This window comes from Propithecus coquereli, unplaced genomic scaffold, assembly GCF_000956105.1.
Source record: "Propithecus coquereli isolate 6110/MARCELLA unplaced genomic scaffold, Pcoq_1.0 Scaffold5, whole genome shotgun sequence".
Lineage (NCBI taxonomy): Eukaryota > Metazoa > Chordata > Mammalia > Primates > Indriidae > Propithecus > Propithecus coquereli.
In genome coordinates, this window is record NW_012150840.1 from 4434469 (window position 1) to 4459212 (window position 24744).

Sequence of the window (24744 nt, forward strand, 5' to 3'; positions counted from 1 at the left end):
AGTCACTGATTGCTTCAATACTGTTGTAGTTGAAAGTTCCGGATTTCATTCTCATGAAATCATGCTCTTCAAATTCTAGTATTATGTTGACTACTTTTGCTTAGCTCTCAGAAGGTTGGCTCTCATTTTGCGGAGGTGACCTCACTCTGCAATAAATACACCTGTGAGTCGCTATGGAAGATGCTTAAAAGTGTCCGCGGCGAAAAAAAGAAACTCACCATTCTAACTACTTCAGGGTAAGTCTGCTCTGTCAAACAGCCTCTGCTTATTGTAATGTAGTCCACCAGTTCATTAAGAGTGGAGCGCTTGTATTCTTTCATTTTAAGATCAGATAGCGTGTCCATGAAGTCAAAAATGACACAGCACTGCTGAAGTTTCTTTAGGAACAGTTCAGGCTGCTCTGAGGATGGAACGTCTAAGAAAAAAAAAGGAAATGGTGTAAGTCTGTCATCAATTTCCAGGTAACAGGAATTCTCTGTGAAAGTTACTTCAAAAGCAAGCTCAAAAAAATAAGAATTCACATGACAACAGTGTTTTTTTTAACAGTTACACATGGGTGGGGAGGGGATACCATATCCACTACTTCAGAGACTTTGTTTTGAAAACTACATTGTACCAACAAAATTGACTGTATTTGCTATTCCGCAACCAAGGATTAACCAAAATCCCAAAAGCCTTTATAAGTTTGAAGCAAATTTTAACCAAAAACACGGCAATGTCAATACCCTTAAGTCCAAAAACACTGAAAAAGGTCAAACTTTCCCTTATAAGGTGAAGCCAGAAGCTTTTACTGTTGGCTTAAATTAGTTTTACTAAAAAATTTCAAAGCAGAAATGTCAGTCGATTCATTTTAATTTCATGCTGACATCCTTGGTATTTAAGGCAATTGTGTGTTTATATTTTTTGTTTTGGCTTGATCTCTATGAAGTTTCTTTGTCAAAAAAAAACTTGAAAAATCTGCAAAATGAAACAATACCAACTCTCTCAAAAAGAGCACATCAGTAATAGGAAAATAAGAGTAAATTCTACTTAGATCTACAAGCTTCTCTTTTAACCCATCTCCTTCCTTTACGAGGGAGAAAACCACTAACGTCTTTCTTAATATGTTCTCAGAATAGACATCTGTTCTTTTCCCACAAACAGCAGGTTAGACATTTGGTTTGGTGGTGTTTCTAAAAAATATGTAGAAATTTTAGGTTAGTTAAAATTCCCCAGCTAGAAAGAAACCTGATCTACAGTTGGACTTGAAATACACTAAGTTGTAGACAGCCCACTCCACTCCTGTCTTCATTCCAATATTTCATTGTCCCAAACTGGAGCTTCCCTGGAGACGCAATGAAGATTATGACCAGGGTAGGCTCTGCTGCCTTCACCCAGGATGATTGACTTATTAATCCTCAGAACACCCTGAAAAATAAGCAGGTGGCATTATTCTTCTACATTTTTCACAAAGAAAATTAGAGACAATCATTGAGGTCTCACAATGAATGAGTTACGGAGCTGGGCACAGTGCCCGGATCCCTAACCACACTCTCACATTCTCTTTGTACTAATCAAGAAGGGCTCTAACAGTGTTTGGCCAGTCAGTTGCAACTATCCTCAGTTACCAGCCTTCTAGTAAATGTTTTACCACAGCCTCATGGCCTGGGCTGCCTGCACCCCGGAGGCAAGTGCAACAGCGTACAGTACCCACCTTACAGCCACCAGCATGCCCAGCAGAGGGGAGTGAGGGCCAGCCTCATAGTCACAGAATCCATGTGACTCCTCTCCACAACCCCCCTCCCTCCTTATATCCCACGACCCAAGTGCCAGCCCAACCACCCAGGACCTCATGGGTAATTAATTCCCACAAAACACTGCCAGGGTAAACCTAGATGAAGGTGGATTCGACACCTGAAAACACAGGATTTCTCTACCAGATACTAGAGAACAAGAAGTAGTCCATATTTTTGAAGGTATATAGCATCACTGCTACTCTAAGTTGTGAATTTAGAAATTGTTAACTGGTGAGTTTCCCCTCGCCTATCACTCTTATAGGACCCCAAAAGTATAATATATTAATATCTTACAGTCAAATACTTAGAGATTTAAGTTCAGTTATGATATATGTCTCATTCTATGCCCCTAGATTTAATGAGTTTTAAATCATTTACCCTTAGACTATAGTCAGACCAAGCTTTAAGTGCTACCTGCTTCAGGTGTTTAAAATAAACAAACAAAAATCAAATAAAGCTGCTTATGAACATGACTGCATATCCTTAACCAATGGCTAATTACACGCACACGACCATCACAGTTAATTACTGAGATCTTCCGAGTTACAAATCAGACCCATACCTGGAAGCTGAATGGGAGTATTGATACTGCAAAGGGAGCAAGAAAAAGCTTATTAACGTAACATTAGTTACAGGTTATAAAATCTTCAGGGGAAATTTTAATTAATTCAATTTTTGATACAGTGACTTTAATAAAGCCTGAAAACAAGACAATCTACATGGAAAACTCCTTAACTTAGCACATATGAATTATGAAAGTATCTGTGAATTATAGCCTTTCCTCCAAAAGCAAATGATCATTTAAACCACGACAACAACAATTAATGTTTGCAGTCATTGCAGTAATACTCAAGAGATTCGTATATTTAGCAATTCAAAGAATTCAGACAGTTAATACTTAGTCCTGTTTTTCTAATGTTACACAGGTGAAATTTACCCTTTATTTATGCAAATTGTCACATCATAGATAATGTGAAACAGGCTATCCACTTGTACATTGGAATAATAATAGCCTACATTTAATGAACATACTGGGCACATTTATTGGGCACTATTCTAAACACAAATATGATATCTCATTTAATCCCCGTAACAATGCTATGTATTAATAGATGAGTAAACCAAGACGCAGAGAGATTCGGTGACTGGCCCAGAGTGATACAACTAATAAGCAACGGAGACAAGGTTCAAACCCAAGAAGACTGGCTCCAGAGCCTGGACTCTTCACTACCGTCCACCATTCAAATACAGTGAAAGGCCAGAGTAATACCATATTCTAGAAACAGGGTGTGCAAAGATAGAAGAGGAGGAAGAAAACAGAAAGAAATCAACAAATTAATCTCCAACATGTTCCCATTCATAAAGTATCATGCTAAACCCCTTCTCTATCTCCCCTCCAGCCAATTCCCCAGAGATGAACACATACAGCAAAAGTTGTGATTTATCCTTTATCACAGATTAAATTCTTCTAAAATAACTTCCCTTCATTAATTAAAGAACTTAAGCAGTCAAGACTAACCAAAAGAAATGGGGGTGGATTCCCTTAAAGAGGCAATTCCTTTATAGTAACAAATTTAAAAAATTTTCATTCATGCTGAAGGATGACCTAACTAGCCAGGGGCTCTTCCTGTAAGTGTGGCCCTCACATTGCCCCATACAGCTAATGCTGCTCCCAACCTCATCCCTCCTCCCATATCCCCTCAGTCCCAGGAGGATGTAAAAAGATAGAATGTGAAAAGGCAGGACAAGCCAGAGATCAGAGAAGGAACAATGTCTGAGTAGAGTCCAGGAGATTTCCACGACATAAGAAAAGTTCAGTGTCTACATAGCCAGTCCCTGAAACAGATACAAATATTCTTTTTAAAGAAACATTTATAAAAAGGATCATGTACTAGGCCATAAAGAAAATCTCGTAAATGACAAAAAGATATCATGCAGGCAGTGAATTCTGACCACAATGCAATAACACTAGATTTTAACAACTCAAAGCTACCCACCTCCCAAATCTAGTCATCTGGAAATCTAAACACTTCTGAAATAAGACAGAAGAAAAAAAATTATAGTCATTTAGAAATAAATGTAAATTAGGATAATTAAATGTCATCTTAGAATCCCAAAGCAGACCAGGCAGAGGATGCTTCTGTCATCTATGTTCTAATGGAAATCTCTGGCCAGCAGAGTCTATCCCTGCTCTGGAGAGAGGGATCCCACAGAATCACAGCCCCCATAACTAAATAAGCAATCAATAAGTGGTTATGTAATACCATGAAGGTCATTAGCACAATGACTCATTTATCCAATGTTAGTATGTGTTTAAAAGGGAGAATAACTGATCCAGTTATCACAGCTTGGTAAGATCCCATAAGGTCAGATTCCACTACTTCAGAAGAAGTGTTAAAATTAAGCTGATTTCCAGAATATGTTTCTCACCCAAGAAGAGAATGCAGTGATCAGCTAAGTTGTGTTTCTCACTGTATTGTCTTTCTCTTTCCTTTCTACCATTAGTCATTTTCCCCCATATGCCTTTTATATCACCATCTCCCAGGATCCTTCCATTCATTTTCATCAATAAGCTGGGGGAAATGAGTACTCTTATCTCCAAGGTGTTCATACCCAAATAATTTTAAAATTTACAAATATGACATGTAACGGGAAAATGGACATATAACACAACATAGAGGCAAGGTCCAGATTAAGAGACAAATATTTAAGGAACAGTCAATAGGCTCTATGTACATTTTAGCCACAGCCCATCTCCCTATAAACTAATACCTCCCCCCACATCTCTCTCAACACACACACACACAGACACACACACACAAACTCCTGTTGGTTACTGGCCGGGCGCGGTGGCTCACGCCTATAATCCTAGCGCTCTGGGAGGCCAAGGCGGGCGGATCATTTGAGCTCAGGAGTTCAAGAACAGCCTGAGCAAGATCAAGACCCCGTCTCTACTGAAAAAAATAGAAAGAAATTAGATGGACAACTAAAAATATAGAGAAAAAGTTAGCCGGGCATGGTGGCGCATGCCTGTAGTCCCAGCCACTCGGGAGGCTGAGGCAGGAGGATCCCTTGAGCCCAGGAGTTTGAGGTTGCTGTGAGCTAGGCTAAAGCCACAGCACTCTAGCCAGGGCAACAGAGCAAGAATCTATCTCAAAAAAAAAAAAAAAAAAGGCTGGTTATTGATTTGCAGAAGAAGCTCATTCCTCCCTAGTAATCAGCTTCCATTATTCCATCCTATCTAACGTTTGGGGAGCAAGATCAGGGATCCTGTATCAGCCCACTCTTTTTTGAAGGCTGGCTCATTCAGAACTTTGCAAAACAAAAAGAAGCAAAGGTATATGAAATACATATGCACCCATATTGAGGTAATGGGAAGCCCAGACTTCACCACTATGCAAAATATACTTGTAACAGAGTTCAACTTGTACCCACTAAATCTATTAAATTTTTTTTAAAAAAGGAAAAAAGTATGTATCCAGTGTCTTTTGGGTTTGGTGCTCTGGGACTTCAAACAAATAAAGCTGAAAATTAGAATGTTAAATTAGCACTTACAATTATGCCAGCCAAGTAACTAGAGAAGGCCCATATCATATTTATTGGCCATAATATCTATTAGAAGAAGAAGGAAGACTGGTTTTAAAAGAATAAAAAATAAATTAATAAAGAAGATATAGGCTAGTAACTTATTTACACATAGATTATTGAAATGCATGTAGAAATACAGTGAATAAATATTTCTATAAAATGTTCCTATGTTTGCATTGGAAGCTAAGCTATAATATTATTTAAGCTCCTAATGAATAAAATTATAAGTCATATAAAATATAAATATTACAAATAATATTCAATGATTATAACTATTATTCAATGAATATTTATAAATTACATTTATAATATTTACAATATTTTCATTCAAAACATCTGAAATAAAGTCCTTTCATATTAACAATACTTTTCACCTGAAAATGTCCTAAGCTATTACTTACCTGGCCCTTTTACTTCCATTTCTCCAACTCTCATAAAAAAATAAAGGGACCAGCACAGAATGAGCATGGTAACGTGGTCTCTGACCCCTTACAACTTTCCCCTGAGGTGTACAAATCTCTATCCATGTATGTTATCAGTCCCTCACTGGCAACCCACCATAAACCTTAACAAAATCAGTGAGAATTTTATTTATGTAAGGTATATGAGTCTATATTTAGAGAAAACTAGGAATAATGTCTCATAGTTGTAAGGAGATGCTTGGTACAACATTATTAAGTAGTAAGTAGATTTAGCCTTGAAAGATTGAAGCAAGATACACTTGCACATGTGATAAAATGCCTAACTGCCTGTCCTGTGGCCTGTCCAAATCACTGCCACCAATTTTGCTTCTAAACGCAGCATTCCCTTTTTGTAGCACATACTTCAGGAAACCTAAAGAGTCCTATTTTATTAGTGGAATTAAGCTTCCATTAGGAATTGCTTTTGACACCCAATAAATCACAGATATAACCAACAATATTTCATCAAAACATGGAGACAACTATAAATCTTTATAATGAATCAAATAAACAACTTGGGCTTCATGTCCTATGAACTGGAGCCAAATAGAACACGTTGATTACACAGTATACTTCAATGCACATAAGCAAATAAGAAACCAACCCAAAACCAATTTGTTAACTGAAATAAGTATTAAATACGTGACCATTCAATTATGTTATTACTATATTCAAAGAAGTGGGTTCAAAACGTTTGCTATTGATGGTGGTGGTGATGATGGTGATGGTGGTGTGGTGTTTCTACTGCTGGGCATTTGTAGTTTAATGAAAGTGCCTCAGGTGATTTCAGTGTGTGGCTAGGGTTGAAAACCACTGCTTTTAAAATAAGAACTTTAAAATCCTTATCCCATTCACCTTTGAAATTCTTTCTCTCTCAGTTTATTTAAAGTTAGCAGTGAGAACTTTTCAGTTTTCAAGCTAAAGAAGGTCCCTGGAAAAATCCACAACAGTAAAAGCATTCCTTCTTGGCCTTGGCAATAAATGAATGTGTAGTTGGCTGCTTTTAGAACTCTTGCCAAACTATTAGGAAGCTTGAAAAACACTTTGCTGATTATTAGCACACGCTTTTTTTCTAGGTTCAAAACACATCTCACAGAATGGCTAACACGGATACAACAGTATCAAAAGGATAAGACCAAGGTGTGGGTACTAATTAAACAACAAACAACTGAAAGGACTTGAAATTTCCAGGTAAAAAGAATGGAGACAACAATGATCATGAACACTTACTACTGCAAGGCACTGTACTAAACTTCTGACACACACTATCCCCTTTAATCCTCAGAATATCTTATGTGCAACCACTATTAATACCCCAGTTTTTCAGATGAAGAAACTGATGCCCAGAACAACTAAGAAACTTGCCCAAGATCACACACTAGCAAGGGCTGCAGCTAGCATCCAAATCCAGGCAGTCTTACAGTGTGGCCTACACCAATAACAACATAATGATGATGACGACGACGGCTACAACGATTACAACTAACAACTACCACCACCACTGCAGCTATAGATATATTTCCATTGTCACGACCAGTTATTTAATTATTTAAGAGGCTGGGCTCTTACCTGTAATCATAGCACTCTGGAAGGCCAAGGGAGGAGGATGGCTTGAGTCCTGGAGTTCAGGACCATGCTGGGCAACATAGCAAGACCCTGTCTCTACAAAATAATTTTTAAGATATTAGCAGGCATGTCAGCATGCGCCTGTAGTCCTAGCTACTTGGGAGGCTGAGGCGGGAGGATCACTTGAGCCCAGGAATTCAAAGTTGCAATGAGCTATGATTGTACTACTGCACTTAGCCTGGGTAACAAGAATGAAACCCTGTCTCCAAATTTAAAAAAAAATTTTTTTTTTTTTTATGTTCATAATGTCAGGTTCACAAAAAAAGAAAAAAAGTTTTTTAATTGCTTAAGAGAAGTTACGATCTGAAAGTAAAGGAAAATTTGATTGACTCTTCTACAAACAATTACATATTTTTAAACTTAAAAGCATAAAATCAGCTTTAAACTGGCGAACAATTGTAGGTAGGTAAATTTAATTTTAAAATAATAATAATATATTAATTATATTCTTCCCAGCTTACACAACCAACATGTATTTATTATTATTCTTTCATGGAGCTCTCTAGTCTCCTTTTCCCAAAAGCTAACAAATATGCGCTCTTCAATTTATAAGCAAAAACCAAAAGTCCCACTACTAATGCAGGCTAGTGTGGCCTCAGCAACAAAAGTACATGATTCAGGGCTTTCATGTTATTTTGACACTACGTTCCAATCAGAAAGGAAATAAACTCCGTGCATGCGTGCACATATGCGCGCATGCACATGCTAATAAATACTGTTTTTAACACTGCCATTAGTTATCCTTCATGTTTTATCTTCTACTGCCAAGGTCATCACTGAAACTTGTCAGCACAAGAAATAATATATTTAAAAACTGATCAACTCCTAATTATAGGTGTAATTATTTTCCTGCCACCAAACTCACCACAGGACAGAAGCCATCACAGCCTCTGACTGACAAGGTCAATGTCCCTATTATTAACTCATTTCCTAAGGGCTTATTTCCAGGGGTAGAAATGCCAGGAGGATAGGGAATAGGGCCTTTTGAATATGAGGAATTCCTGAAACTTGTGGGGCTATACCAAAAAAAGGGCTGGAAAAATTATACAGTGTTCTACAGTACTCATGTCAGTGGTTTCCTCTTTTGAGCATTTTACATACTAGTAAAATTACCCAAAAAAGAGCAGGTTGTAATTTTTTTTTCAAGTAAAAGCATTAAAAAAAATTGCCACCATTTCTTTTCACTATAATTTCATAAAAATAAAGGACCTTTATAATAACAAAAGAAGAGAAAAGATAATCTCAGGATAAAAGACAATCCTTCCTTTAAAAAGGAGGGTTGGCAATCCTAAACATACACACACACACACACACACACAGAGTTGTGTATTCTCTCCCTTGACCCTTCCTAATCGTTTCTTATTTTTTACTTTGCCCAACACTAACAACCTTTCCACAGGCCTGTATTTGGGAATCCCAGAGCCACATTACTCCTATGTTCCAACATTTTTCTAGAACTATGGACAACAGAGCTATAGTGACAGTACTAATTTCAGCTGTATTTAGATCACTATAAAAGCTGAGAAGATAATCTCCTGCTCTGCAATCTTACAGGAATAGCAGCCCTATAGTACTTACAAACTCCATAACATGAAATTTCCATGAAACTTTGCATATACCTCCATTCAAGCATTTGTCACATTATATTGGGACCTTTTTTTCAACCAGTGCCTCACATGTCTTGCACCTTTTAATAACCAGTCCCTAGCTGGAGTTTCATTTTGTTTTGTTTTGAAACAGGGTCTCGTTCTGTTGCCGAGGCTCAGCCCCCCAGGTAACTGGGCCTACAGGCATGTACCACCATGCACAACTAATTTTTGTATTTTTTGTAGAGACAGGGTCTTGCTTTGTTGCTCAGACTGCTCTCAAACTCCTGGCCTCAAGAGATCTTCCTGCCTCCGCCTCCCGAAGTGCTAGGATTATAGGACTTAGCCATCGCACCTGGCCCTAACAAGAGTTTCTAGCATACAGTAGGTACATGATATACATTAAGTAAATTCTATGTATTGAATCTTATTTCTCCTTGTTTTCAATTTTAAATTAGAACTTTATTCTTCTAGAAATAAAATTAGACTAAAGATTAGTCTATTAGGAAAAGGCTTAATATAATGTATTTAATAGAATATTAATATTTCCTAACATTAATAATACCAAGTCATGAAATACAAATTTAAAAACTGGGATTGTTTTTAATGATAGGATATTTACGAATGTAAGAAGGAGGGGAAAGAGACAGCATACTGAAAAAAAACAAACTAAAACAATGCACGGTTCCTAGTTCTATCCAGCAAGATAATGCCTTACTTTCTAATGCTTTATGAAAAATCTACCTGAATTTTAAAAATAAACAGAATGGTTGATATTCCAGGATGAGAGAAAAATACAACATAGAAAAAAATTCAAAATGAAGATAAGTACACATGAATGAAGTAGTATAATTTGGAAATGCCCTCCACAGCAAAATAACCTGAAAATTTTATCAAGTTTATCATTAATAAATGAAAAATGGGAAGATCTAATGCAAAGGGTATGGGGCTTTGCACTCGCTCATTCATTAAACATTCAGTGAACACCCACTGCGGCCAGGCACTGCTGGGACACCACAATGAAAGAGATACAAAAACCCTGAGCTTTACATTCCAGCAGAAGGACACAAACAATAGCAATTAAAAATAATAAATATGTTACATGGTATATTCTATGGCAGAAAATAGCGTGCAGGGCAAGGGGGACTAAGGTTGGAGCGCACAATTTTAAACAGAGTATTATTCACCTATAAGATGACACTTGAGCAAACACTTCAAGGAGGCAGGGTGTGGGGAAAGTGTCCCGAGCACAGGGGAGTGAGTGCAAGGTCCTCTGGCAGGAAGGAGCGTGCTGGTGAACCTGAGGCTCAGCAAGTAAGAAAACGCTGCTGGAGCCGGAGTGGAAAGTGGGGGAGATGAGGACAGAAGAGAAAGGGACAAGTGGCTGCAGGAGATCATCTTGGGCCTTCTGAGATGCTGTGAGGACTTTGGCCTGGACTCTGGTTCTGAATTAGGATCACACCTTTGCTATTTACTAAGTGACACTTCTCTGAGCACTAGTTTTCTTATATGTAAGATTGAGAAAACGTATTTCGAAGAGTTGAGTGGGGATTAAATGAAAAGCCATTTATAGGGTGGAAAGTGCTTTTCACAAAAAAGTTATGGATTTGACAAATATTTACCAAGTGTCTATAACCTGCAGTATAGAATCAATTTTCTATTTTATAACTTATTAAAACAACCTTCTGTGTAGAAATACTTATATTTAATATTTTTGGCACATCTTCAAAATTATTTTAAAATCATTTAAAAAATAAATTCTGAAATGTTTCTAGAAACATTAAATTTTTGTTAAAATTTTATTCCAGTAGTATCAAACTTCAATTAAACAAAAGCCACCTATTTAGAACACTCAAATAATCATAATTTGTCTTCTCTTCTGCACTTGGCTTTTAAGACAAGGAGCAAATCATAAAATCATAATCTGATAAAAAAGGAATTAACAGAACAAACTTCCAGGATGTGCCCGAGAGTCAGCATCATTGGAGCCCAATTTTCAGTCAGGTTCAGAAGTATGAGCAACAAAAATCTTCAGAAAAGACTATTTTTATTTATGCCATGCTTATAAGGTAAGAAAATAAGTAATGGAATTAAATATTTTCAGCAAGCACTTAATATTGAATTGACCACTCCCTCAAAAAAACTGCAATAAAAGAACACATTATTTTCAACCATTTCAGTTAATTGAGGGCCCTCCCCCAAGAGATTAGTTCTTCAAGGGATAAAATGGCCTATCTACTTTCCATTTGTTTTGAGGATTAACATCAACGTCAATCATTTCAGGATGAAATGAACCTGCACCTGCTTTAACAGTAGGCCATTACGTTTAAGAACAGATAGATACATATCACATTAATATCAATTAATCCCACTATTAATTCATAATTTATAGTTGATACCAAAGATATCATTAAACTTCTTTTAAAAAAAAGATTTAAAATACAAAAAAAAGGGTCAATCCAATGTTGCAATGCCAGCTTAGAGACGCTATTTTTGAACCTCAGTTGGGAGTTTTAAATATGAGACCTTAAGCTCCTGAGATTGACACAGGACTGAGTGAGTGCAACGGCATGGCCTCTAATCCCAAGAGTAATAAAGAGTGTACATTTATAATTAAAGTCACAATCTGGGTAGTAAAATCCAGTGACGGCATGTAGTATAGCCCCCTAATTGTGGAGTTCTCCTAGGTTTCATACAAAGGATTTTACTTAATTAATATAAATTGAATACAAATGTAAGCCCGCATATAAGAGTTGAGAAGATAAAAAATTCAAATTTGAAATATCATATTAAGAAAAATGAAATCCATTTCAAAGCCTTATTTCCTAGTGTGTATAAAAACAGCATTGTTCAAGTATAAAACAATAAAGAGAAACTTACATGTGTGTACTTATGTATGTGTGTAATATGATACGTATAATTTTGAGTGTATGACTCCAAAGTCAAAACTTGGAGAACAGAAATACAAAGATTTTAAAAAGGACAAAGAATGTGTCTAGAAAGTGTAACACTTTCAGAACAGAAAAACATTTTAAAACACTGATAATAATAATATTTGATACTGGCTTCAGCTAGGATATTTACAACATCTCCCTTCTTTGCTCCTGGTTTCCTGGCCACAAAACATGCGTTTCAACGGTAGGGAGTCACTGAAACCTAAAGATATGCATGCTTACAATGCAAATCTATCTAAGCACAGCCTTTTTCTGAATCTTGATATATTATAATTCAGCATTCTGTGTCCGATATTATACCCCAGAGCTCAGCCAGACATGCCACTAGGTAATACAAACCTTTTCTCTTCAACTATACTGAAAATGACTTTCTCTTTCAGAAAATATGTTATAATAATCCTATCTTCTACTTAAGGAACCAAACCAAATATGAGAAATAAGAGTTGGCCTTAGTAAGTATAATAAAATTAAAACTAAGCTCGGCAACTTAAGTATATCATTTCAAGGCTGTCAGTTGTAATCCTGAAAAAAAAAATCACAGAAACATTTATGATGTCAAATGAATTAGATTTCTTTCAGCATAATTTGGAACGTGGAAAAAACTGTAAACCCATTCTGCATTCTTCCAGATGGCCTAGGTTGACCTTTGGACCACACACACATGGACTTTGAAATCAGGGGGCCTGTGTTCTAATCAGGCTCCACCGTGTACCAGCTGGGAAATCTGGGGCAGTGTAGTGTAACAGTTAAGACAATGGGCTACAGAGTCAGCCAGGATTCCAAAGTTGGCTTTGCCATTTCCTAGCTGGGAAACCTCAGTTGAGTCTTTGGGCCTTACTTTCCTTATTATGTAAATGAGGGCATAATAACAGAACCTATCTCACAGAATTGACTTAAGAACTGAGTATATAAAAATAAAAACACATAGAAGAGTGTCTGGAACACATTCAGTGCTCAATAAACTTTAGCTGCTAAAAATTCTTGTTAAAAAGCACTGCTGAGTCTTAGTATCTTTTACAAAATGAGCCTAAAGTATAGTAGCTCTGTCACCGTGAGAGCTCCAGGGTTTTATGAGAGAATATAATACATAAAATGTTTCATACAATGCCTAGAGTATGGAAAATGTTCAATAAATGCCATATTTTAAAAAAAATATTTAAGAAATGAACAATACAAATTGCTGATACAATACAGGGTTTTTCCCCTTTCTTTTTTTCTGTGCCCAGTTGTGTTAAGCCATATTTGAAGAAAATAATATTGAGCTTGACCTTCTAATATCCAGTAAGATTACTTCAAAATAAAGTTGTAACTTGATTAGAGGAAAGGTGAAGATGCTGACTCGATAGGTGAAATGACTCAGCTGTCAGGACATGCATCAGCAATGTGTCAAAACCCTGGAGGGTGAAGAGTTAGCATTTGGATAAATGAATGACAAACTGAGTGTTTTGGGGACAGAGAAGCAAGAATTTATGAAGAGTTCAACAATCTGGATGAGCACTGCCAAGACCAGGATACACCGAGGTCTCGAACATCACCAAAGCTGCTTCTGATGTAATCAGATTTACGTAAAGTTTGTGAAGGAAGGAAATAAACAAGCAATGTTTGACAGCTTCGTCCTGCAAATCTAAATTTTAAATTAATATCATACTCACAGATGTTAATGCTTATAAATACTAAAAGTAATAATTTTAATTTACACTTAATGAGTTCTTTACAATGTATTTAAAACAGACATTACTGACCTCCCGCTAAAATGACATAAAATACTGAACCCAAACTATTTCGTAAACCTTTTTTTTCCATATACCCTGTTATTTAAAGAACTAAGGTCTCAGCTAAAATTCTGCAAACTTTTAATAGTCTCCTAGAAGGCTTCAGGTTAAGTCTGGAAAGAATATGACAGGTAGTTACAACCTTCCCAGAAGAAGTATTTGTTTAGAATCTAGCAAGTTTAACTTGGTAATTATTCATATCACAAATATTTACAGAACACTTTTTATATGCCAGGCACGAGACTAGGCCTTAAATATATATCACTGAGTAAAACCAAATAAGATCCTAGCCTTCATGAAGCCTGCAGACCAAATGGGGAAAAAAATCTAATTAAATGGTCATATAAATATAAAAAAGGTACAAAGTATTATAAGAGCATACATTATAGAGAATGAAAAGGAAATGGTATCTGCCCTCAAAAAAATTTACAGTCTAATGAGAAACAAGATTCACAAACATAAATAAGAGCAAAATATGCAATTAAAGTACCTAAATTTCATGGACCAAGTTCAGAGACAAGACAGGAAAAAGCAATTGGTGAAGACATACAATGTGCCAGCTAGAGTCCTTGCATGTATCCTCTCACTGAAATCTTACAAAAATCTTGCAAGGTAGAATTAATAGTCCCATTTCACATACAAGAAAACTGAGACTGCAAGATATTCAGTTGTATTTTCATGGCCAGTGACTAGCATGTAGAAACAGCTTAAATACAAAGAACCCGAAGGCATGATAATTTTCCAACAAAATGGAATCTTTCCTCTACATTTATTTAGACAGATATATGTTGGCGGCAGAAATATAGAGAACAGACAGCAATGAATCTGTCCTCTTCATCCCCTACCTCCCTGTTTATAGTCCACCTCTAACCCCCCAAGACACACAGTATTTTCACCAGAATCGCAACCTGTACTCTTGACATTTTCACACTTAAAAAAAAATAAATCTGCCTTCCCCTCTGCTAATGTGGTAGTGGTTACCCTGTGTACTAAAGGGGTAATGGGTTATCCCTAGGAAGAACATAGAACTATTAATATTATTACAAAAACTTCATAGTAACAATAACAAAATGGCTTCATCCAATGGCCTAATTTTAACTATGGGAATTTCAGGCATAAAATAGGCAAATTATTTAGAGCCCCTCCGTGACATCTATTCTACTTTCAAAGGAACACAAGGCAAGACTTTATCAACAGATCCTTTTATTTAAAAAAAAAAAAAAAGGCACCTTAATAAAACTGAAAATGTCTTATTCTGAAGTTTTAACAATTTACATTGCTTGCTTATACCATTAACGTACCTTGATATCACCAAGTTGAATAAGCAATAGTTTACAAGCCACTTCTTGCCCCTCCCTGAAGTCTGAAGAGTCAAGATTTGTCAAGCATTGCACACAGATGACATGCATCTCTTTGAAAAAAACCAAGTGGGGCTAGTTCAGGAGAGACTGTTCTGAATGACATTTATCTAGAATTCGGAAATTCTCAAATTACATAAATCAGAAAAAGCACGCACCAGGCTCTCTTTGGGAACAAACAGTATGCATAAAAATGTGCACGTTTCAAGCTTCTGAAGAAACCAGATGTTTTATGTATAGACTGTCCACAAATCCAGACGGGTCAGAAGTACCTCGGTCACACAATCCCTCACTAGAGAATTTTTCAGAATCTACCTTCTATTGAAAATATCATGGTATCCTACAGACCATCTGCCCTTTTAGGATCCTGAACACTATAAACATGTCAAAAGATACTTGTTAATGAATGACTGAATAAACCAAAATAAATAAGAGTCACTGAGGACAGGTCAGGTATGAAAAAACATAAGCATTCTAAAGAGCCATTTCCTGTTGCACAATAAATAGTTCTTTCTGAAAACCGTGAATGAGTCATCCTTTCCTAGTCATATCATGTATACATAATAATAGTAAAAACTTAGTAAGCACTTTAACTCCGTGGCAGCCACTGTTTAAGCAGTTTACATGCAATAACTCCTTTAATCCTCTCCACAATGCTGTGAGGTAGGTATTATTATCCTTATTTTACATACAGGAAATTGAGTAAGTTTAGTAGCTTGCCCACCATCACACAGCTGGAAAGGGGGCTCTGCTAAGATTTAGACCCCAGCAATTTGGCACCCGTATGCTATACCACCTCTGCTAAAGAGTATTGAGAGCTGGCTTATTGCTACTGATCATTTTTATTTTCATCTAATACCTACAACATACACTGAAGGGACCATCTGGGAGGGTTAATCTCCCTAATAGACTGCTTAATGTAGACCAAAGCAGACAAACATTCAGTCATGTATCTCCTCTTTGTACCAAACAAAATGCAACTACCAACTACCAGTGGTTATACAGATTCTGCCACTGCTCTGTTATTTCTTTTTTTTAATTTCAAAATATTAAAGGGGTACAAATGTCTTGGTTAACATGGACACCTTGTATAATGCTTAAGTCAGGGCTTTTAGTGTGCCCATCACCAGAATAGTGTTCATTGTACCTGATGAGTTTTTACCCCACTTTCTTCTTTTCCAATGGCCTTTACATCTCTTTGTGCTCATGTATGCCTATCATTTAGCTCCTATTTATTCCAGTGTACATGTGGTGTTTGTTTTTCCATTCCTGAGATAATCTGCTTAAGTTAATGGTCTCCAGTTCCATCCAAGTTGCTACAGAAGACATTATTTTATCCTTTTTATGGCTGAGTAGTACATATAGTTTGTGGATATTTTCTCCCATTCTGTAGGTTGTCTATTTATTCTGACATTATTTTCTTTGCTGTACAGGAACTTTTTAATTAAGTCCTATTTATTTAATGTTGTTTTACTGTATTTGCCTTTGAGGTCTTAGTCATAAATTCTTTGCCTAGGCCACTGTCTAGAAGAGTTCTTCCCCACGTATTCTTCTAGAATTTTTATGGTTTCATGCCTTACATTTAAGTCTTTTACCCATCTTGAATTAATTTTTATGTTTGGTAAGAGATAGGAGTCCCATTTCATTCTTCTGCATGTGGCTATCCAGTTTTGCCAGCACCATTTATTGAATAGGGCTTCCTTTCCCCAGTTTATGTTGTTGTCTGCTTTATCAAAGATCAGCAGGTAGGTTGGTTGTAGGTAGACAATTTTATTTCTCGGTTCTCTGTTCTGCTCCATTGGTCTATGTTTCTACCAGTGCCACGCTATTTTGGTTACTATAGCCTCGTAGTATAATTTCAAGTCTGGTAATGTGATGTCTCCAGATTTGCTCTTTTTGCTTAAGATTGCTTTGGCTATTCGGGTTCTTTTTTGGTTCCAGATGAAGGTTAGGATTATTTTCTATAGATCTTTCAACTATAATGCTGGTATTCTGATGGGGATTATGTTGAATCTATAAATCACTCTGGGCAGTATGGACATTTTAACGATGTTGGGTCTACCAATCCAAGAGCAAGGGATGTTTTTTCATTTGTTTGTGTCATCTGTGATTTCTTTCATCAGTGTTTTGTAGAGATCTTTTACATCCTCAGTTAAGTATATTACTAGGTATTTTATTTTCTTTGTAGCTATCGCAATGAGTCCTTCATCTGACTCTCACCTTGACTGTTGTTAGTATATAGAAATGCTAATGATTTGTGTACATTGATTTTTTACACTGAGACCTGAATTTATTTATCAATTCTAGAAGTCTTTTGGTGGAATATTTAGGATTTTCTAAATACAAGATCATATCACCAGCAAACAGGGATAGTTTGACCTCTTCTTTCCCAATTTGTATACCCTTTATTTCCTTCTGTTGCCTGAGTGCTCTGGCTAGAACCTTGAGTATTATACTGAACATTGTGGTGACAGTTGGCGCCCTTGTCTTGGTCCAGTTCTTAGGTGGAATGCTTTCAACTTTTCCACATGCAGTATAATATTGGCTGTGGGTTCGTCACATATGACTTTTATTATTTTGAGGTATGTTCCTTCTATGGCTAGTTTGTTGAGGGTTTTTATCATAAAAAGGTGTTGGATTTTATTGAATGCTTTTTCCGCATCTACTGAGATGATCATATGGTCGTTGTTTCTGCTTCTGTTTATGTGGTGAATCATGTTTACCGATTTGTGTATGTTAAACCATCCTTGCACCCTTGGGATGAAATCCACTTGATCATGGCAAATTATCTTTTGGATATGCTGTTGAATTCAGTTTGCTAGTATTTTGTTGAGGATTTTTGCATCTATGTTCATAAAGGATATTGATCTATAGTTTTCTTTTTTATTGTGGCCTTTTCTGGCTTTGGTATCAAGGTGATACTGGCTTCATAGAATGAGTTACAGAGGATTCCTTCCTTCTCAATGGTATAAAATAATTTCTGTAGGATAGGTACTAGTTCTTCTTTGTAGGTCTGTGTAGAATTCAGCTATGAATCCGTCTGGTCCAGGGCTTTTTGTTGTTGGGAGATTTTTTATTACTGCTTCAATCTTGCTGCTTGTTATTGGTCTGTTCAGGATTTCTATTTCTTCCTGATAAAGGTTTGGTAGGTTGTGTGTTTCCAGGAATTTATCCATTTCCTCTACATTTTCTAATTTGTGTCAGTAGAAATTTTCACAGTATTCACAGATGATATTTTGTATTTCTGTGGTATCAATTGTAATGTGTCCTTTTTCGTTTCTGATTGAGCTTATTTGAGTCCTTTCTTTTCCATTTCTGGTTAATCTGTCTAAATGATTATTGATTTTGTTTACCTTTTCAATGAACCAATTTTTTGTCTTGCTGACCCTCATTTAGTTATGTTCTGAGCTTTGTTATTTCTTTTCTTCTGCTGGCTTTGGGCTTGGTTTGCTCTTCTTATTCTAGTTGCTTGAAGTGTGACATTAGGTTGCTAATTTGTGATCTTTCTGTCTTTTTGATGTAGGCATTTATGGTTGTGAACGTTCCCCTTAGGACTGGTTTTGCTGTATCTCATAGATTTTGATAGCTTGTGTCCCCTTTGTCATTCAGTTTGAGGAATCTTATGATTTCCATCTTAATTTCATTATTGACCGAAGGATCATTCAGCAGAAGGTTGTTTAATTTCCATGACTTTGTGTAGAATTGACTGTTTATCTTAGAATTGGTTTAATATTTAAAAGACCCCTTTTATGTTCATGTTAACTCCCTCAAAAGATGATTCCAAGTCTTCTCTGACCTTCCAATATTCTCCTTTGCACTTAAGCTGGCTTATTTCAAAGACTTCAACATTCTCTCTTTGGATTTAATTTACTTTTCAGGAAAATATAATTGACACAGAGGTTTGGTTGTTTCATTTTGTTCTGGAACACCTGACATTTGTTGATCCCTCATAACATTTCATAGGTGAATCTAATTGCTATTCAAATCTGTATTATCGCCAGCATAGCCTAAAGTCAAGAAGACATTCAGGTAGGTGGAACAGCTTTCAGCTGGTGATGGGACTTAAGGGAAGCATGACTAGGACAAGAAATAAATGAAAGATAAGACATTTTAGGCAGGAACAGCATGCAGATGAGAGTGAGCACATTAAAGGATACGAGAAGATATGCATGTTTAGGGCATAGGAGATAGTTGACTGGAAGTAGGGGAAACCAGAGGAATTAGAACATACCTGGCCATGAAGGACTTGAAAAAATGCAGGGTAACCTGGGTTTCATGTGGCTAACAACACAGAAACGTTGGACAGGAGTAAACACAACAAAGAAGTGTTTTAGTGAGGTTTGAAGGGAAGCAATCAAATTATCCAAACCAAGCATGAAGAGTTATGAAGGCCTATACTAAGCTGGTGGCAGTGGAAGAATGAAAGAAAAATAAGACTAAGATACATTTAGAAGACAAGAAACAATGGGATTTTTTTTTTGGTTACACTAGATATAATGAAAGGGGAAAAAAAAGTCGAAGATTACTAATGTTTCCAGGTTGGGAGTATGATGATACTCCTAGTAAAAATGAAATGAACAGACAGAGAATTTAGTTTGTCAATAAAGTTCGTGAATTATAGTGTTGGGGAAAATGGAGTGTGAGGTAACTCCAGGGCATCCAAGGGAGGAAAGATTCAAGATAGAACTAGAAACAAGGGGCTAAATTAGAGAGTGGAGATTCCAGAGTTTTCCCATAAAGATGAAAGTCAAAATCAGAGGAATAGATAAGCTTATGACCCAGCGAATGGAGAACTAAGAACAGAAGGTGAAAAATGGAACCATGGGGCAATTAGAGACAAGATAAAGAGGACTCAACAATGAAGCAGAAAGCTCAGTGTGGAAATGACAAAGAACCAAGAAGATGAAGTGTCCCCAAAAACAAGAAGTAAAGCTTCTAAACCATTTTCCAATGCTAAGAGTGTATGACAGCTATACAAAAGTAAAACCTTCTCCTGTAATGTTAAAGAAATTCCCTTAATGCTAATGAAACAACCCAAACAGCTCTTTAAGTCTGAGAACTGCCTGATGAAATCAAAGACTCAAGAGGCTGAAAAAGGGTTAGTTGTAATTTGGTTTTGGTGTGGATTTAATTAAATTAAGGGGAGTAACAAAAAAAGGGGACATGATAAGGGAGAAAAATCAAGTCCGTTCAAGAAACTTGGGAATTTTAACCCACATGCATTTGATTTTAATATTAAATTTTAATTAGTAATGTCAGAAAAACTGCAATAGAAAAGCCAAGGTGAAAAGAAAATAGGAAAAACTTAAGAGAAGGAGCTTGGATTTAATTCCAGATGCAGTAAGGAGCTATGACAGTATAAAAGCCTGAAGGAGAGACTTGTGTACGATTTGTGTTGTTTAAAACTGTGGCCCCCAACCCCCAGGCTGTGGACCCATTAGGGACAGGGCGGTAGAGCTCTGCTGCACCCCCACCCCCACCCCAGTCTGTGGAAAAATTGTCTTCAATGAAACTTAGGAACCAGAGGGCCACACAGGAGGTGAGTGGTGGGCCAGTGAGCGAAGCTTCCTCTATATTTACAGCCGTTCCCCATTACTCGCATCGCTGCCTGAGCTCCATCTCCCCCGACCCTTCGCACCCCATCCCTGGTCCGTGGAAAAATTGTCTTCCATGAAACGGGTCCCTGGTGCCAAAATGGATGGGGACTGCTGGTTTAAAAGATCACTCTGGTCACTATAAGTTAAATAAATGGAAAAGAGGCAAAATAAGAAGCAAGGTAACCAATTAGAAGATTCTAATTACAAAAGGGGCTACTGCTATAGAGTCATGATAATAACTAAAGACACAGTGGACAAATTCAGGATATACATTGGAGGTGGAATCAACAATGCTGACTGACAGAAATTATTGTGGGGGGAGAGTATGGAGGTGAAGGGTAAGAGACAGAGAGGAATCAAAGCTGACTATTGGTTATTTGGTTTGAGTGCAGAAAGGGAAGCAGAAGGAGCCCTGAAAAAATCCAACACTCACAAATTGAGTGGAGGAGGAAGAGCCAGCAAAAGGAATTAGAAGAAACAGCCAGAGGTAAAAAGAAAAACTGAGGCTGGGCACGATGGCTCACACCTGTAATACCAGTACTTTGGGAGATCTAGGTGGAAGGATTGCTTGAGGCCCGAAGCTCAAGAACAGCCTGGGCGACACAGTGAGACCCTGCATCCATAAAAAAATTTTTTTTTAGTTATCCGGGTATAGTGGAGGCTGAGGTGGGAGGATTGCTTAAGCCCAAGAGTTAAAGCTTGCAGTGAGCTATGATTCCACCACTGTACTACAGCTGGGGCCTGGGTGACAGAGCAAGATCCTGTCTGTAAAAAAAAAAAGAAAACCTGAATAGTATCACAGAAGCCAAAAAAGATTATGTTTCAACAAGGACAACGTGGACAGGTTGTCAAATGCTGCTGAGAGACATTTGTCTATTTGGAGGTGGCCTTGACGAGAGTAATTTCAGTGAAGCGGTGATAAAAGCAGACTCCCTCCCTCCATCAACATGACTCATCACTTTTTTTTTCCCCTGGGGTCTTTCAGCTTCTGTTCCTGCCTTCAACAGCTCTGTGTCAAATTCAAATTTCCCTAGAGAAAGGATCTAACTGGAATACCAAGTCATTCTCATCTGTGTTGGGTAGAGCCTATAGGCCAGATTCCTGCCTTGCCTATAGACTAGATGGTCTTGGGTCAGGTGGCCACACAATCCAGTCATCTGAGACCAGAGCACATGGTACCACATGACATCCTTAGAAGGGGGTCTGTGGGTATAAGGGGGTATTCTAAGTCCTAGTCTCTCTCCAACACACTTTACTAATATTTAAAACAGAGATCAATGAACACTTTTAGTGACGATATAAACATTTTACTTTTTCTTGGGATAGGTATCCAGGTGTTCAATATATCATTGTTCTTTCTGTATTAAAATTAGTTTACAAAAATTATTTGTACTCTTTCAATTTGGATAATACATTGAAGACAGTGACAGTTTTTAAAGGAAAAACTACAGCAATACAAAAAAAATGTTTCTAAGTATTAAGTCCCAATATTTAATACATTTAATAATTTAAAGGAAAAAAAGCTTCCATATAGAAGTGTTTTTTAAAACTTTTATGACAAAATGTTATAAAATGCAAGAAAAGACACAGTTTATAATAGCATGCATTCATTCCCTATTAAAAAGAGGAAAAAAGTTTCCATCCAAAAACATTCAAGCCCTATAATTTTACCCCACACAAAAGCCAAGCTAAAATGAAAACATATCCAAAGGGAAGTTTACAGTGGAAACTCTGACAAATGCTTCACTATAGTGTCATGAACAGCACTGCTATCATATATGCATGTGCCTAATGTACAAACTTAAATACATACATTCTTCATTTCAAGTAGTAGCCAAAAAAATAGAGGATTATGATACCTAAAGCTTATACTTGCCATTGATGAAGATAAACAAAAGATTGAAACCATAAACACAAACTAGAGTCAGAATACTCCCCAACAATGCGCTCATATTTGAAAGTACTAACAGAAAGGATGCTAAGTTACTTTTGTATAGTACTTAAAAGTTTTAAGCATTCTCAAAATGTATTATTTAATTTAATGATCCTAAGAACCCTGTAAGCTACACTGACTACGTTTGATACTCATTTTATAACTGAGAAACCCAAATTATACCAAAAATACATGATTTGCTCAAAATTACACATATTGTAAGTAACGGAGACCACATTCAAGTCTATGTCTTGTAGGCTACAAAAAGACCACTGTTCCTTCCACTAAAGTTTATGTTAATATATCCTTTAACAAGGAGGTTTCAAATCCCTGCTGAATTGGCTCAAATATCACACATCATACTCTGACTTCTAAACCAGACTGTTATTCACCCAAGCGGTATGCAATCATTAGATGATTATCAGTTCTGAGGCATTTGATGCCCTACTATACTTGTGTATTATTAGAAAGCCAATTTTGACAGTTCATTTATTATGTTGCTGTATTATTTTTCTTAATCAGCACAGAGAACTCACTATCGACTGCTGGTGGTCACTGTTCTTCCATCCTTTCTTAGAATTTCAAGTGCTTTCAAATCCATTAACAATTAGCAGTCATAAAGTAATCTATATATTACTTATTCGTGACATTCATGAATAAGATCATATATTTAACACAAACTTAACTAAATAAGAAGCTACTGTATTATACCTGACCAGTGTCCACAAACAGCTGAAAATTAAGAACAGGATGAATCATTTAGACTATAAAGTATCAGAGTCTGTTTGTCTTATGACTTCATTACATACGCATACACAAATCCAATACGTCTTCATTTTTAAATGGCTATTTACATGGACCAAATCTCCCCACTTCCCACTTAATTAATGGGCTATTCTCAGGAGTGTCCTTCACGAAGGCCTCAATATCACCTAAACATTTGGATTATAGCCACGGAGTATCAGCCTCTGCACCATTTCATAAAGAAGAAAACTATTCTTATTTAAAAATTAAAACAGCATACGAGAATACTACTATGTATACTTCACATCTGCCTCAGCCAAACTCAATACACCACCTAAAAGCAAATGTGCAATGCAGTAATATTAAATAATATAAATAACCACCATTTATTGAGTACTCAATACATTCCAGGAACTGCCAGCTTGCTTTAATGAAAAAAAAAAAAAAATAGCAGCTAACATTTATTGAGCCTTTATGGTGAGCCAGGCAATATTCTATCTGGTTTACAGAAATTATCTCACATCACCCTTTACAAATGGAGTAACTAAGATACATAGGGACTAAATATTTGACCCAAAGTTACGCTGGCAGTTAGGGAGAAACTCAGCACCAGTGCTGCTGTTCTTTCTTCCTCATGCATAGTCAAATAGGCTAATTTAAGTAAAGTGCTTAGAACAATGTCTGGCACATGATAAACACTCAATAAATACTAGTAATTATAACCACTGTTATTCAATCTTTATAATAATCATACAAAATAAAAACAGTGAGGAAAAAATAAAGAAAGCAAGAGGAAATGGGAAAGACAGAAGGAAACCAATCAATAGGTAATATCTCCAGAATAAAAAAGAAAGTCAAAGCTTTGAGAAAGAATGACCAAGTTAAATAACACCTGGTCAAAGGTTTTATTTTAATGTTTGTATTAAAATGTCTTTTTCTATCATTCTACTGATTCATTTTTGAAAATGAAAAGAAATGGGCCGGGCATGGTGGCTCACGCCTGTAATCCTAGCACTCTGGGAGGCCGAGGCCGGCGGATTGTTTGAGTTCAGGAGTTGGAGACCAGCCTGAGCAAGACCAAGACCCTGTCTCTACCAAAAATAGAAAGAAATTAATTGGACAGCTAAAAATACATAGAAAAAATTAGCCAGGCATGGTGGCACATGCCTGTAGTCCCAGCTACTCAGGAGGCTGAGGCAGGAGGATCACTTGAGCCCAGGAGTTTGAGGTTGCTGTGAGCTAGGCTAACACCATGGCACTCACTCTAGCCAGGGCAACAGAGTGAGACTCTGTCTCAAAAAAAAAAAAAAAAAAAAAAATGCAGGGACAGAGAAAGTAGATGGGAAGGAA

At 36.7% G+C, this 24744-nt stretch overlaps 1 protein-coding gene across 1 annotated transcript in view; it reads right to left on the bottom strand.

Annotated features, from left to right (window-relative positions):
• The window catches only part of PPP2R5E (protein phosphatase 2, regulatory subunit B', epsilon isoform), a 141670-nt gene that overhangs the window by 67159 nt on the left and 49767 nt on the right, over positions 1–24744 (bottom strand). Inside the window, exon 3 of the mRNA XM_012656251.1 lies at positions 219–415. Within this exon, the coding sequence (XP_012511705.1) occupies positions 219–415 (197 nt within the window). The remainder of the gene's footprint in view (positions 1–218; positions 416–24744) is intronic.